This window comes from Nicotiana sylvestris, chromosome 7 (assembly GCF_000393655.2).
Source record: "Nicotiana sylvestris chromosome 7, ASM39365v2, whole genome shotgun sequence".
Lineage (NCBI taxonomy): Eukaryota > Viridiplantae > Streptophyta > Magnoliopsida > Solanales > Solanaceae > Nicotiana > Nicotiana sylvestris.
The window spans coordinates 54,311,697-54,326,795 of NC_091063.1; the positions used below are offsets into that span (position 1 = coordinate 54,311,697).

Genomic DNA, 15,099 nt, shown 5'->3' on the forward strand with positions numbered 1-15,099 from the left:
ACAGAGTTCAACACTAGTTTTAACCACATTTATAGATATAGAGTTAATAAAGCAACAGGAAAAATCTAATTTTAGTTTATTTAGTGTTGGGATTCAAACTCGTAGCATTATTATTTACTCCCTTCGTCTCATCTTAGCTGTTGTGGTTACTAAAAGTAGTTGTCTCAAATTATTTATCTAAAAGTTCAAGACAAAATTGATTGTTTTTTTCTTTTTTACCCTTAGTAATAATTGTTCTTGAACATAGAGATAACACATAAATAAAATAAATATTCAATAAAGAGAGATTATATCTTAAAACATAAATACATGTAGAATAGTTCAATTCCTATCCTAATTAATACTCCCTTCGTTCACTTTTACTTGTGCAGAATTCTAAAAACAGATTTTTACTTTTACTTATCACTTTTAGCATATCAAGAGAAAGATAATTTATTTTTTCCTGTTATACCCATAGTATTAATATTCATTTCAAATCATTTTCTCAAATGCATTAAAAATATACATCAATTAATATGGGTATTATGATAAATTATGCACTTTATTTATTATTTCTTAAAGAGTATGCAAAATCTATAATGGATAAGTAAAAATGAATATAAGGAGTATTTCTTAAGAGACGCGTAAAAAAAAAAATACAAAACAACCGAGAGAGTATATTAGATTACTTGCATTTACATATTTTCAAATCCGAGAAAACTGGATCTGTATTTTATGTTCTCTATGTCTAGTCTATACAAAAGGGGAATCTCCAATCATAACGCACTCCATTGTGCGCAGCAGCACGAAGCGGAAAAAGCAAAAGATGAGGAAACTACACAAACAACTTGCTAAGGAAAATTTTATTTTGTATATCATACAACTAATACTAATTGTATGAGTTAATTTTTTTGTCTTACAATTTTGTGGATCCAGAAGTGTAAGATTGAGGTCCACAAATTTATGAGAAAAAAAAGAGTCTGATACAACTAATGTGTATGAGACACAAAATAAAACTTGTCACTTGTGACCTTGAAAATAATAAAAAAATTGCACTGAACATTGAATAATCTTTAAATAAAAAAGAAATAAGAAGAGGTACAAGAGAAAAGTTACAATCCGAATAAACATTTAAAGAGGCAGTTATGAATTGCATATATATCCAAATAAAAACAAGGCTAGTAATTCTTGCGTTAGCTGTATTTTTCTCTCTCTACTTCACTAATTTTAACGCCCCTTACTTTAATTTTAATACAACATTCAACCTCTTTTGGCTTCTTCTCTCTCTCTCCCTTTGTATACCTACACGGCACAAATTACATAATTACATATCTCGCAAATAGTATTATATAAAACACCTACTCCTTTCCGTTTTAATTTATGTGAACCTATTTTTTTTTGGCTCATACCAAAAAAATAACTCCTTTCCTTATTTGGAAACAATTTACCTTTATGCAATGATTTATAGCCACATAAAATATATGTGCCTTATTTTACATCACAAATTCAAAAATCTTTTCTCTTTTCTTAAACTCTGTGCCCAGTCAAATCGGTTCACATAAATTAAAACGGAGGGAATATATTGCTGTTAAATGCAATAAAAGTTATACTACTAACTAATTTTAAAATGCTGAACTCACTCTCGACTTCAATTTTTTTTTGAATAAAAGCTTTTTTACTCTATTAATTGGTTTATTACTCTAAGTTATAGACTGTCATCTTATTTTGAGAAGTGTTTTTTTTTCTCAAAAGTACTTCTGGTGAGAAACAATTTGTATTTAGTTAATTAATTTAAAAAATACTTCTGGACAACAATTAGTGTTTGGCCAAGCTTTTAAAAACTGCTTCTAAGTGTATTTTTCTCAAAAATACTTTTAAAAAAGTGTTTTGGAGAGAAGCTACTTTTTTCTGTTTATCCTTACCTTCAAAAACACTTTTTCCCTTCCAAAAATTTAGCCAAACACCTCAAATTTTGAAAAAAAAACACTTTTGGCCAAACAAGCTATTAGTCCACCAATATATTTTGAATTTTCTATATGATTAAAACAGAAAAATTCTGAATTTAAATATCAACAATATTATGCTCATCACTAAAGATTGTGGTGAAGTAATTTGTATGGTTTCATTTTTAATGAAAGGTTCAACTTGAAGTTGTAAGTTAGAAATTTTCAGCATAAATCTAAATTAATAAAGAAACAATTATCTTCTCTCTTCAAAACGACAGGCAAAACAATGTGAGCTAAAGGCCAAACCCCAAAGCCACCTCTTCTTTGTAATTTCCATACATAAAACACCTCTCAACATCCACTGATCAGAATTTTGTTGCAAAAACCCTTAAAACACCTTCTCTCTCTCTTTCATCACCTTCTTTTCTGACCTTAACTTTGAGTCGGTTTCACTCTTCACATTTCAAAGATCATCTAAATCTGATCTTTTTCTATATCTATTTTTTCACATACAAATATTGCACATACTCTTTTAATTTATTGTAATTTTAGAATTCTGGGTTCATATTTTCTTCAGTTAAGTTTTGAGGTACATTTTCAATGGCTGCTGATGCACAAGCAGTGATTGAGGCTCCTGCCCTTCAATCAAAATATTCTGATGCTGGTTCTGAAGAATCTGACTTTTATTCCAACCAAAATGTGAATAATTCTGAATCTGTTGTTACACCTAATTGTGTGAAGGACTCATTAAATGCTAAATCGGATTCTTATCAAATGCAACATATTGTTGACATGTTGAAGAAACTCAAGTTGAATCCACTCGCAAAAGAGTTTGTTCCTTCTTATTGTTATAATAATCGTGATCAGATGCTTTTTCTGCCTGCTAATAAGACTCTGGCTGCTGATGATGCTTTCCCAATTAACCGAAGGGTATTGTTTCCACTCTGAGTCACATTGATCAAACGGCTGTTGAATTTTTATTTTGTTATTTTTGTTGATCGTTTCATGACTTAGATTATTATTTACTTCACTGATTTCACTTGAAAGAATCGCAATTCTGATATATTTGAAGTATTTAAGACTGACTCCATAATGAATTTGTTATAGTCTCTGCTGAAGTGTGTTTCAGATTACAAGTTCTGCTTTTCTAGTTTATTTTATTTCCTTATTTATAAAATAATAAAAAAGTATCTTTTTTGTTTTCTATTAGAGTAATATCTTTGTGAGGGTGTCTTTCCATGCATTAATTAGTGGTAAACTTGTTGAATTCTCGAAAATACAATTCTTTGGGAATTCCTAATTTTCCTGGTAAGAAATGATTCTTTCAGATATGGGAATGTATTTGGAAGCGTCATTTTATCTGACGGGATATATTCGATAATCAATATCCCGAATAAGTTGTTATAAAAGGTTTCATGCTTTGGGACATTCATCATTTATCAAGGGTAGTAGGAATGAATGTAGAAGCTGGATTTCAAAGTTATATGGACTTGTGGATTCTGAAGCTCTTTTTGTCAAAATGGATTCTTGACTCTTCCTTTAGTAATTAATTGCTGACTTTCCGTTCTTTAGAAAGGGAAATTTGAGATTGAGTTAGTTGTTAGTATCATTGACTTTAGTTGTTAGAATAGTTGTGGATGCTTATCTGGTAAAATATCAATGAATGCTATTTTTCCATTGTCGTGAATGAGGTGGAATTTGAAGTTCTGATTTCAGTGTCCATTTGTGAGTTGTATCTTTTCGTTACTCTGGTTGTTTCAATGGTACTTGCATACAACATTTTGCTATATGTGGAATTTGTCATTTTCATATAAATTGGATCAAAATTTTGGTCTAAAAAGGCTTGCCAAATGTGCACAACCTTCCTTTGCATCAAAGAGGTTGTTTCTACGACTCGAACCTTTGACACTGGCACAAGTCACCTAAGGAACAACTCTACCATTGCTTCAAAGCTCGTTCTCATTAAAAACTTTCATCCTTCACATAAATTTATTTACTTTCATAAAGAGAGTGCATTTTAAGAAAGTTCAACCTTCCATGCTTTTCAACTCAAGCATTGCGTTTCAGACCATAATTACCATGATTTAATAAATACCCAAGTGTATTGCGAGTTGCATTTCGCCATTCTTGAAGTAATTTTGATTGCTCAATTAAGCAATCCGACTCCTCACTAATTTTCATTACTATATTTCAGCAGAGAGGTAACAACTATAACCAGGGCAGAAGGAGAATGAACAATAGAGCTTTTAGGGCTCAAAGAGAAGATAGCATTAGGAGAACAGTCTATGTTTCTGACATCGATCACAATGTAAGTAAGGATGGATGTTCATTAATCTTCTTATTATGTTCTGTTTAGTGTTTATACAGTTCCTCTTTCTGACTCTGCCCCACAGGTCACGGAAGAGCGGCTTGCTGCATTATTTAGCGCTTATGGACAAGTAAGTGACTATGCTCTTCTAGACATTGATGTGATTCTTTATATTAGATATTTGAGTGCTTTAAGTGCTAGGTGGATGCTTCTATTTTGTACTTTGAGAAACCTAAAAGTTATTAATGCATTTAGTTTCATACTTTAGCAGATGAAAAGCCTTAGCTTGGATCGCCTATGGAGTATGTTTGTCGCTCTATCTACAGGATGATGAAATTCCATGACTCGCAAATAATCAATAACCTTTAGACTGTCTAAAATTACAAGTTATCATCAGTATTAATCATTAGGTTGTTTTACACATTAATATCGTCGAGTTATCTGGATCATTGCCATAATGATGCCTAGAGGAGCTAGCTTCAAATTACTGATGAGATGCAACAACATATCTTTTTTCTGTCTTTGGCAGATGGAGATGTTCTTTTTATTTGTTATGTGTGGAATTACAAAACAAAAGTAGAAGCTCTAAAGGCAAGTCTGGTAGATGCACATGCAAAACTTAACAGCTTCAAAATAAAACACGTGTTAATTCATATAAATAGATATTTACCATAAACTTGAAGAATAGAAGGTTAATAAGCTGCCAACTTTCATATTCCTTGTAGGCTTACTACTGAATACCAAGGGAACTTCTATCATTGACTTCGAGTTTCACATAATCTTCTTGTTGTTTCACGTAATCTTTCACCTTTACTAAAATCTATACATTAGGAAGACTCTAAAGAAAGTTACAATATCCAGAAGGAAATAGGTAGCTGATATTTGAACTACAAGGTCCCTAGAGCTCAAATTGACTCTTATATTTTGCTTGCTACTTCCCTTTTCTTTTCGTTCTTTTGGTTTCTGGAATGTGCCAGAAGTTGGAGTTTCCTTATAGATCCTTCTTTCCACTTACTTTCATGTCACAGTGACGTGCTTAAACTGGTCTTCTACACAGTAGCGAGGTGTCATTGTGCTTATTATGGTTAAGGTTTGCATGAATTAGTGTATGCAAATTTGATGTTTTGTCTCCTAACTTGTGTCATCAGCTCAGGAGTTTGGTTACGGTTCGTCGCCAATAATATTGTGTGATTTAGGGGGCTTAGGATTTTTTCCATGCATGATCCAATCCATTTCTCGTTTTGTCTTTCCAAAGGTCCCCATCATGAGAATTGATACTCTATACACTCGCTTTTACTATTCTTAGTATGGAACAGTCCAAATAAAAGTTTGATTTGTGTGGAATCTAGATTAAGTTGCTTGCTGTCAGACTACGAGTTGTTGGTGAAGGTTGGATAAAGTCACGATGCTTATATTCCTGTTTGTTATAGTTGAATTATTTTCAACTTGCCATTTTTGATATTAATTGGACTGTTCTGAGATTATTTAAGGCATATCCCCAGTGTGCAGCAGATCTATTTATTTTTGTACTTAATTTGGCTTCGTGTTGGTATTATGAGGTATCTTTTAAGAAATGTAATATTGGCTGTTTCGTTTTGGCTGCATGTGCTCTACAGGTTGTTGACTGCAGAGTTTGTGGTGATCCACATTCCCGCCTTCGCTTTGCCTTTGTGGAATTCGCCGATGAATGTAAGTTGGAGTGGCTTGAAGTTTTTTTAGGACTGCTGAACATTCAGAACTAACTTGTCATATGGAATCATCCCAACAGACTCAGCAAGAGCAGCACTTAGCCTTTGTGGGACGATATTAGGATTCTCTCCTCTGAAGGTTCTACCTTCAAAAACTGCTATTCTACCCGTGAATCCAACATTCCTTCCTAGGGTATGCACAGATCTGTGTTGTTCTGTTAACTTGTATATGGATGATGTGGCAAAACAAATTTGTCGTTTTATCTCATGTTATAGAAGTAAGGTCATGGAATTAAATGTTTAGTCTTTCATTATGTGTACATTCTATGTGCAGTCTGAGGATGAGCGTGAGATGTGTGCCAGGACAGTCTACTGCACAAATATAGATAAGAAGGTACAAATTCTTACCTTTGAAATCTTCTGAAGTTATCATGCTATTTTTAGCACATCTTTCTGTGGGATACCAGTAGGTGATGTCCAGTTTATGACAATCTGGCTCAGTTACTTTATTGCTGGTTGTATATTTTTATTTTTCCGGCAGTTTCTATTATTGTCATAATCATCAGAAAGTTCAAATGTATTGTACTCTATCCTGAACAGGTTTCTCAAGCTGATGTCAAGAATTTCTTTGAAACAAGATGTGGTGAGGTTAGTATGATGTCTGAAACTTCTTATCAAGTTTAAGAATGTTTTGCTTAAGAAGTGATGCTGAAGCTGCCTCTTCTCTTTTCAGGTGTCTCGCCTGAGGCTTTTGGGGGATCAAGTGCATTCTACCCGTATTGCTTTTGTTGAATTTGTTATGGTACGTTGATTTTCTTTTCCTTTTCCTCTGGATTTGAGTTTGGATATAGCATCAATAACCCGTTGTTACCTTCACCCTTATATTTCGACATTTATGCATTCATGTCCCACCTGCATCAAAGAGAAATAGGTGCATTGCACGCACCTATAGATTTTAATTTCCCCCTTATTTAGTTATGTGTCATGGGATTGTGAACACCATCTTTTTTGTAATTCCTCTGAATGTACTTCTCTTTTTTCCCCTGTTATTCTGTGGCAACCTAGCATAATATTTAATATTTTCCTTTTGAAGATCTAAACAGGTGTTGGAATATAATGGGAAAAACAGGAGAAAAAGGAACTGGAAATAATTCTGACGGCTGACTCTTCTTAAAAACAATGTGTATCTAGTAAACTTTGCATGTAAGAGATACTTGATAAATGTGCAGGCTGAGAGTGCAATTTTGGCATTGGACTGTTGTGGACAGATTTTGGGATCGCAACGCATCAGGTACCTTAGTTAGAAGTGTCTTTAATTGCAGTTAATATTGCATCTCTTTAAGCTTGGTATGTTGGGTTCTTTCTTTTCAAGTAGGCACCATAATCATGCATTCTGAGGTTCGCTTTAAACTGCAAAAAATTTCCTCTCTTTCTCCGAATGTATTCTATGCCATTGCCTGCTTTCTGTTTTTCTGTCATCTGAAAATGAAACTCAAAAGTAATGCTATAGATACGGGCAGTGCATGCGAGATGCTAGTCTTGATATCAATCGGTTATTTAGTTTCTGGGATTTGCTGAGGCAAGGGAATATTTTTGTGTTTGTCCTTTGTTCTAAGTGTGAATTTATGCTCTGTAGCCTTGAGAAATATGGCAGTCCCACTGCTTGTACATATAAGCATTTTCACTGAATTAGTACTCCCTTTGCACAGGGGCTGCTCAAGAGGAGCCTAGTAAAGCTTTTGCTTCAAGTCGTAGTGCTTTATCTTCAAACTTTCCCCCTTTCCCTTTTCCAGTTGGTGCTCCGCTCTTTAACTAGTTTTTCTTCTACAAAAGGGTGGCATCATATCTAATGTCTGCTCTAACTTTACAACTTTGTTAATGTCGTAGGGTGAGTCCTTCAAAGACACCGGTGAGGCCACGAGTTCCTCGTCCCACCATGCATTAGTCAATCCTTTGTAGCTCAATGTCTGGAAAGTGGTCAGCGCAAGCCCTCTTGGAAGACTTGAGAGTTCACGATGGGAAAGGCGAAACGAGCTTTTGTTTCAGTAATTTCCATCTTTCTTCCCCCCCCCCCCCCTTCCCCTTTTCTTTCACCCTGCAGTGACTCTTTATCGAAGATATTGTTGATCCTGCTTTAGCTTTAGACACGTCCCAACCTTTACGTTCTTCCAGCTTTCTTGTTATTTAATCACTTGCTGGTTTGGTGGTTGTTGGATATTTGGTTTAAGGCATAGCAATGCATTTGCATGGTGCATTTTCTTTTCTAATAAATGGCCATTTGTGCAATTAGAAATGGAGACAATTTTCGGTAGAAGTCCATTTTTATGATAATCATGAGATTAGATGACATCCTGCAGTTTTGAGGCCTAAGCTAACAAGTTGCATATGCTAAATTTCTAAGGCGCAATATTGATAAAACCAAGATATTTATTTGATTAGTTTAAACTTGCTTGCAATAAATTAAGTTGTCACCGTAAAAAATAAATCCATTTGTCAAATATTTATTTAATTCAAGTAAATATTGATTTAGGTGGTAAGTTTCTTACATGTGTAATTACATTTAAAGTAAGACATAATAGGGAAAGATACTGTTGTTTTCGGCATAACTCCGAAAAGAAAATTTGGCGTTGACGATCAATATACTTGGAGTTTGTCAACTTGTCATAATCTAGAAAGTGAGGTTTTAGCAAGATGGTTGTTCTGCTAGATTTGCTTGGTCTAAAAGGAAACTAAATTAAGATAGTGTCTTGAGTATATTTTAATTTCAAGCGCAATATTTATGTTTTTGATATTTTTATAGGGGCTTCTACAGTTGGACTAAAGACCCTGCAATATTTTTGAGTGTAAATTTATGAGTGATCTAAGTTTAGTTTAGGGGTTAATTTTTGGAGCAGACACCCCATATTATTTTCTAATTAGTTTATAAATGATCTGACTTTTGTTTACTCCTATCTATTTAATTCTTGCACGAGTAGTTAAAAGTTAATTGGGATTTTTTTCAATTTTAGAGTAACGAAAGTTACCTAGTACATTTTTGCAGAATTAACTGCTGTATATGACAGATTATAATAAGGTTCCTCATAACGAATCAGTTACATACCAGCCCTCTTTACCTGGATTGAATTTGATCTAGATTGCCCGTGTTATTAATACATCAGTGAATTTATTTTTCTGAGTATAAATAGTGTACCCTCTGACTACATTCCAAGACAAGCTCCTATTAAATCCTGCTATTTCAAGACAAAACATTGTAGCATGCGGTTGACGAATGATCATTTTGTACGTCACACTAAAACGTTATTTCATCAATACAAAATGTGCTAATTAATGAACTAATTTTAAATCATGCAAAAACAAAAAATTCTGTGGTTAAAAGATTAGAATCTGAAATCACAATGAACAAGTTCGAATTTTAGTACTTCCTAACTTTCATAGATTTCCATTCTCCCATTGACTGCTCTTTCGGTTTCATTTTATGTGAACTTATGTTGACTTGAATAAAGTTAAAAAAAGAAATAAAAATAGTTGGAACTTATGGTCATATTGCATAACATTTATGTGACCATAAAATTATATCATTAAAACTAAAAAAAATTATTTTTTTTTAGTGTAGGAAGATGCCATTTTTAACAAGCTACAAAGGGAATAGAGTAACATAAAATGAAACAGAAGGAATATATAAAAATAAATAAAGAATGCTATTTGATTAATAGCACTTTTGGTCCCTCACTTATTGTTAATAAGTTGGTCCTTGTGAAATTTGACTCAACACATTTAAACTTTAATTAGTTAAAATGTGCGCTTTTGTTCCTTTACATAAAAAAATATGTTATATTTGGACTATTTATAAAGTTAAGTTACCCTAAATATGGTATAACAATACCAATTTAACATAACACATCGATAATTAAATGTTGAAACGGATAATAATTATGCTAAGGCCAAATACATCGGCATTCCCTTAAAGTTGTCCTCACTTTTCACTTTGACACTCCATCTTAAGTCTGTACCATTTGAACACTCCAACCACACCTCGAATGTGTCATTTAAACACAAAATTCATAAGCAGCCAAACATAAACAATGCGTGTAATTCACTCACCATAATGACGAATAAAAAAGGAGACACATGGATTTAACTTGAATTAATTAATTAAAAAAAGCTTTTGAAAAAAAAAAGTTAAAAAAAAAAAACACAAGAACCCTACCCAACCCTCAGTCATCTTCTCCATCACCCTGTCTTTATCTGCCAAAAAAAAAAAATCAAAGCTACCCACATGTCTTCTTCTTACTCACACCTGTCACCATGTTTCTTTCTCCTAATCTTCACCCCAAAGTACAATAATTAACAGCATCCTCTTTGAAGATCTAATGGAACGATGTTCTTTAAATCTAATGGAACGATGTTCTTTAAATCAAGTGTTTTGAAGACGAAACAAAAAGTAACAGGGTAATAGTAAACTACCACCATTAGTGTTCCTCCAACCCTAAACTGCCCTCTTTGGATTTTTAGATCTGGGGAAGGGAGAATTTTATGTGAATTTTTTTTGGGGTTCGAAATCCCTTCTGATTTTCTCCTTCTTTAGATTCACAAAAATTCGCTGGAAAAATAAAGCCTCACCCTTTTTTGAGATGTAAATCTGATTTTTCTTCAGATTCAAGTCACAAAGTTTAATTTCGTTAAATTAAGAAAACCGAAACTTCGCCGAAAATGTTAAAGGGGTTGCTGGACGTAGTTGTTGGGGCTACTTGTTTAAAGACTTAAAGGGGTTGCTGGACGTAGTTGTTTTGGGTATTTACAGTGAAGCTTGGTAAAGCTCACATGGTGTTAATTAACGGGATATGGTGGAATGAGAAGATGGAGAGGCGAGAGAAAGAAAGTTATTTTTTTTCTCTCTTGACATTTATTTATTCTTTGGGACCCATAACAATAGCATTCCACGTTCTCTAAAGAGGTGGGCAACACACACTATGCCACATCACCGAATTATGTTTAAATGACACATTTGAGGTGTGATTGGAGTGTTCAAATAGAACGAACTTAAGATGGAGTGTCAAAGTGAAAAGTAAGGACAACTTTAAGGAGTTGTCAATGTATTATAACTTATGTTAAACTTGTGAATATTTACAAGAAAAGAAATCAAAAGTGCACATTTCAGTTAATTGAAGGATAAATACACTTAGAAAAAAGTGCTATTAATATCATAAGGCTTAAAACTAGAATTATCAATAACTGAGGGACCAATTGTGCTAATAACCCAATATTATTTGTATGGTAGTTTAAATTATGGCTGTCCAACGGGACGGGACGGGACGACATTTAAGCGGGATGGTGGTGGGACGGGATGAAACGAGATGGGACAAACGAGACTAAACGTTCGTCCCATCCCGTCCCGCTAACAAACGGGATGGGACGGGACGGGATAGAACGGGACGGGACGGGTTCGTGGGCCATAAGTGTATTTTTTTATTAAAAAAAACGTCTAGTTTTTTGAAAATTACTATGTTTTTAAAGTTTGCAACGGCTAGATTTTTGACTTATTTAATAAACTTAAATGTTACTATGTTAAAATGAAAATTAGAAAACTAAGTAAAGAATTATAAAATATTAAAACAAAAGACTTGTAATGAAATATTCTAGTAATTGTAAATTTATAATAGAGTTATAATTTATTTAATATAATTTCAAAGTATTAACTATTAAGTAACTAAGACAATTCATAAATAAAATTCAACGCTTAGAGCCTTTTATTTTATTAATAGAACTTTCAAATCTCAAATACAAATATAATTCTTTTGAAGAGCACCTAATCTACGCAGCCACCTTCTAGGAAGGGTTCTGTTTGAACTAGGCCTCTTAGTAGCCAATTACAAATTATCATACTAATATTTGTAAGCTCCTATATAGCTTCTTTGTAACTTATCAATAATATCTCTCGGACATTCTGCTGGAATTGGCAATGTTGATTGATGTTCCATGAGCTCCATGAGCTCCATGCCGTCATCGCTCCCAGTGGTTAGTATCTCATTGTATTCTTCTTCTTCCCTAGTGGTTAATTTATCAAAACCAAGGTTTCTTCTTTCTGCATTAATCCAATCTCTGAATAATACGGAAATCTCTAGACTGTCCTCCGCTAATGAATGTCTATGATCTCCAATTTGAAATCTTGCCGCGCTAAAAGCACTCTCCGATGCTACTGATGATGCTTGAATAGCTAGGATATCTCGGGCCATAATTGAAAGTGTTGGAAAAGCCTTGCCACGCTCCCTCCACCATGACAAAAGTTGTTCCTTGCCTTCTTCGTCTTTAATATTTTCCAATCTTTGATTAAGATAAGAATCATGTTCATCATCAATAGAGGAATCAAAACCTGTTATATCATCTATATCTTCCCATAAAACTTCTGCTCTAGACTTAGAAGTAGAAGGAGCAGTTTCACAACCAGTTGTATCCATAGATTTATATTTATCAAACATTGATCTAGCATAAGAATATATGCTAGCTTGGCAGTTTTCGAGAGATGGTTGTTCATTTTCTTGAATTTCTAAATTCTCATAAATTTTACGAACAAGTCCCTTTGCACCTCTTAGTTTTAAAGATGGGTTAAGTAGAGTAGAAATTAAATAAACTTCGGGAATAGGGAAAAAATACTTTTTAAATTTTAAAATTATTTCTTTAATGGCCGGTGCATAAGTTGGATTTGTTTTATACTTACCAAATACAATAGAAATTCCACAAATATACCATAATATTTATGTAACAGTAGGATAATATATACCAGAAAATTATTTTGTAGCATAATAAATTTTTTTTTAAAATTTAGTAAGCTCTCTGATCTCATCCCAATCAGAATCAACAATTTGATCAACAGGGTGAGCATTATGCATATTAAATACCTTTTGGATAGGCATCCGATAATCATAAGCAACTTTAAGCATTTCATAAGTAGAATTCCACCTAGTACAAACATCTTTTGGAACTTTTCTAAATGGAAGGTTAGCACTAGCACATTGTTGAGCAAATTCATGAATTCTACTTTGTTTATGACCACGAAAAATATAGCCACAAGCATGTTGTATTTTACTACAAGCATCAGAAAATAAATTAAGACCATCTTTTACAACCAAGTTAAAAATATGGCATGCACATCTAACATGAAAAATTGTTGGTTTAATTGGACAAAGTCTAGATTTTAAGCTATTTGTTGCGGTTGTGTTAGAAGAAGCATTATCTAAGGTGATAGTTAAAACTTTATTAATGAGTCCATAAAAATCAAGTATTTGTAGAATAGTAGTTGTAATATATGCTCCAATGTATTTTGAATCAACAAATTTATAACCAATAATACGTTTTTGCAAGTTCCAGTGATGATCAACCCAATGACATGTAACAGTTAAATAATCACAACTATTAGGACTACGACCTATATCAGATGTGATAGACACTTTACAATCTAAGTGAAAAAATACATAACGAATATACTGAAGATATTCGGTTTGAAATTTAAAAACATCATTTCTAACCGTGGTCTTAGGAAAACCTTGAAAAGCAGGGTTATAAGTTTCTTGTATATAATGCACAAAAGCAGGGTGAGAAGGGAAAGTAAAAGGTAAGCCACAAACAACCACCATTTTTACTAAGTTCTCACGATCTCTATCTTTGTTATATTTGCGTAAAACATGACCAGAAGCAGGGTCAAATTGTTGTTGAATTTGATTAGAACCAGATCCACTAAGAGTGTCAGTACTAATGGTAGGATCTATAATTTTTTCGGCTTCTATGTTAGCTTGTATCCATAAAGATTTGTGATCCCTTATTAAGTATCTACTTAAACCCCCCGTCCCACCACTTGTTGTGTGTGCAAATATTTCCTTACATTTTTCACATATAGCACGATGATTGACTTTATCATGTTTAAAAAATTTCCATACAAGTGATGTTTTGGGACGTTCAGCCTTAGGCTTACCCCATACAGGGGTACAGGGGGTAAAGCTCCAGACTGAGATTGACTCTGAGTTGGAGCTTGTGTTGCGGGACTAGTGGGTATTTCATCTAATTCTTCTTCCTCATTTTCTTCATCCTCAAAAAAATATCATTGCCAAATTGTCTTTGTAAAGTTTCATGATCTAATTGTTCTTCGACATGAACATCATAAAATGTGGGGGGGGGGGAAATGAAGTTTCATCAACATGAGTCATTTCATCAATATGCTTTCTAATTCTAGGTCTAGGAGAAGGGTTAGGATTAGGATTACTACTACTTTTACCTTTACTATTTTTTTACTACTTTTTTCAAAAATACCAAATACATTTTTAGGTGCCATAATTTAAATACGAAATTAAATTAAAAAAGCTAACACAAATAATAAAAAAACAAATGAAATACGAAAATATAACACGTAAAGTAAACACAAAAATTAAGCACTAAAATGATACACAAAAATTATATATTAAAATTAGGAGATGAAACGAGTGCACCGTGATTAAATATTGAAACTTGAAGAAATTACCCAAAATATTGCTCCAAATACTTGACGAATTAATTTGAATCTTGAAAGTTGCTCCAAAAAATTTGCCAAAATACTTGATAATTGATACTTGATAGTAACAAAATTGAGAGAATAATATAGATAGAATATTAGAGTGTAAGAGATTTGAGAGAGAAGATTGATTTTTTATGGGAAAAATGAAGAAGAATGGGGGGTATTATAGTAGAAAATAGGGCCAAAGTGTAATTTAATAAACTTAGGGATTATATTAAAAGTTTGGGAGGGGGGATAGGGAGTGTTTTGGGGGGGTGGAGGGGGTAGGGGCTGTTTGGACCGTTGGCAACGGCTATTTTTGCAATTTAAGCCGTTGCCCAACGGCTAGTTTTTTTAAAAAAAAAACTGGCAGGAAAGGACGCGAGACGGGACGGGACGAGACGAAACGGGACAAAATGGCCGTCCCGTCTCATTCCGTGTCCCGTTTAATATTGGCCCATTTCATTTAACTTGAAGCGGAACGGGACCGTTGGACAGCCATAGACTTTAAATAATCTGTTCTCGCCGCAAAAGTAGAAAATTGCACAAGTCAGCGAGGGATGCTATGACACGATCCCAGGAGTCTTGGGGAAAACTCAAAATTTGCCGTACAAGAAATGATTGGTGACAACTTCTAGGTATTTGGCTATTGTATTT

At 33.5% G+C, this 15,099-nt stretch overlaps 1 protein-coding gene and 1 long non-coding RNA gene across 3 annotated transcripts; one reads left to right on the top strand and one right to left on the bottom strand.

The window, feature by feature from the left end:
• The first annotated feature begins 2,278 nt into the window (after positions 1-2,278).
• On the top strand, positions 2,279-8,207 carry LOC104236125 (polyadenylate-binding protein-interacting protein 8-like). Of its 2 annotated transcripts, none has more exons than XM_009790000.2 (10): positions 2,279-2,855; positions 4,120-4,233; positions 4,319-4,363; positions 5,850-5,922; positions 6,002-6,114; positions 6,256-6,315; positions 6,522-6,569; positions 6,655-6,723; positions 7,151-7,212; positions 7,809-8,207. In XM_009790000.2, exons 1-10 carry the CDS (start codon positions 2,526-2,528, stop codon positions 7,864-7,866), a joined length of 972 nt encoding a protein of 323 aa, XP_009788302.1. In that variant the 5' UTR covers positions 2,279-2,525; the 3' UTR covers positions 7,867-8,207. The 2 variants fall into 2 exon arrangements, with proteins under 2 accessions (XP_009788302.1, XP_009788303.1); XM_009790001.2 differs by having other exon boundaries at positions 2,428-2,855; positions 4,123-4,233.
• Positions 8,208-11,641: 3,434 nt separating this feature from the next.
• Positions 11,642-14,596, bottom strand: LOC138872664 (uncharacterized). The gene is made up of 2 exons (XR_011401152.1): positions 14,431-14,596; positions 11,642-12,242 (listed from the first exon to the last, which is right to left on the bottom strand). It is a non-coding gene; the product is annotated as an uncharacterized lncRNA (long non-coding RNA).
• Between the last annotated feature and the right edge of the window lie 503 nt (positions 14,597-15,099).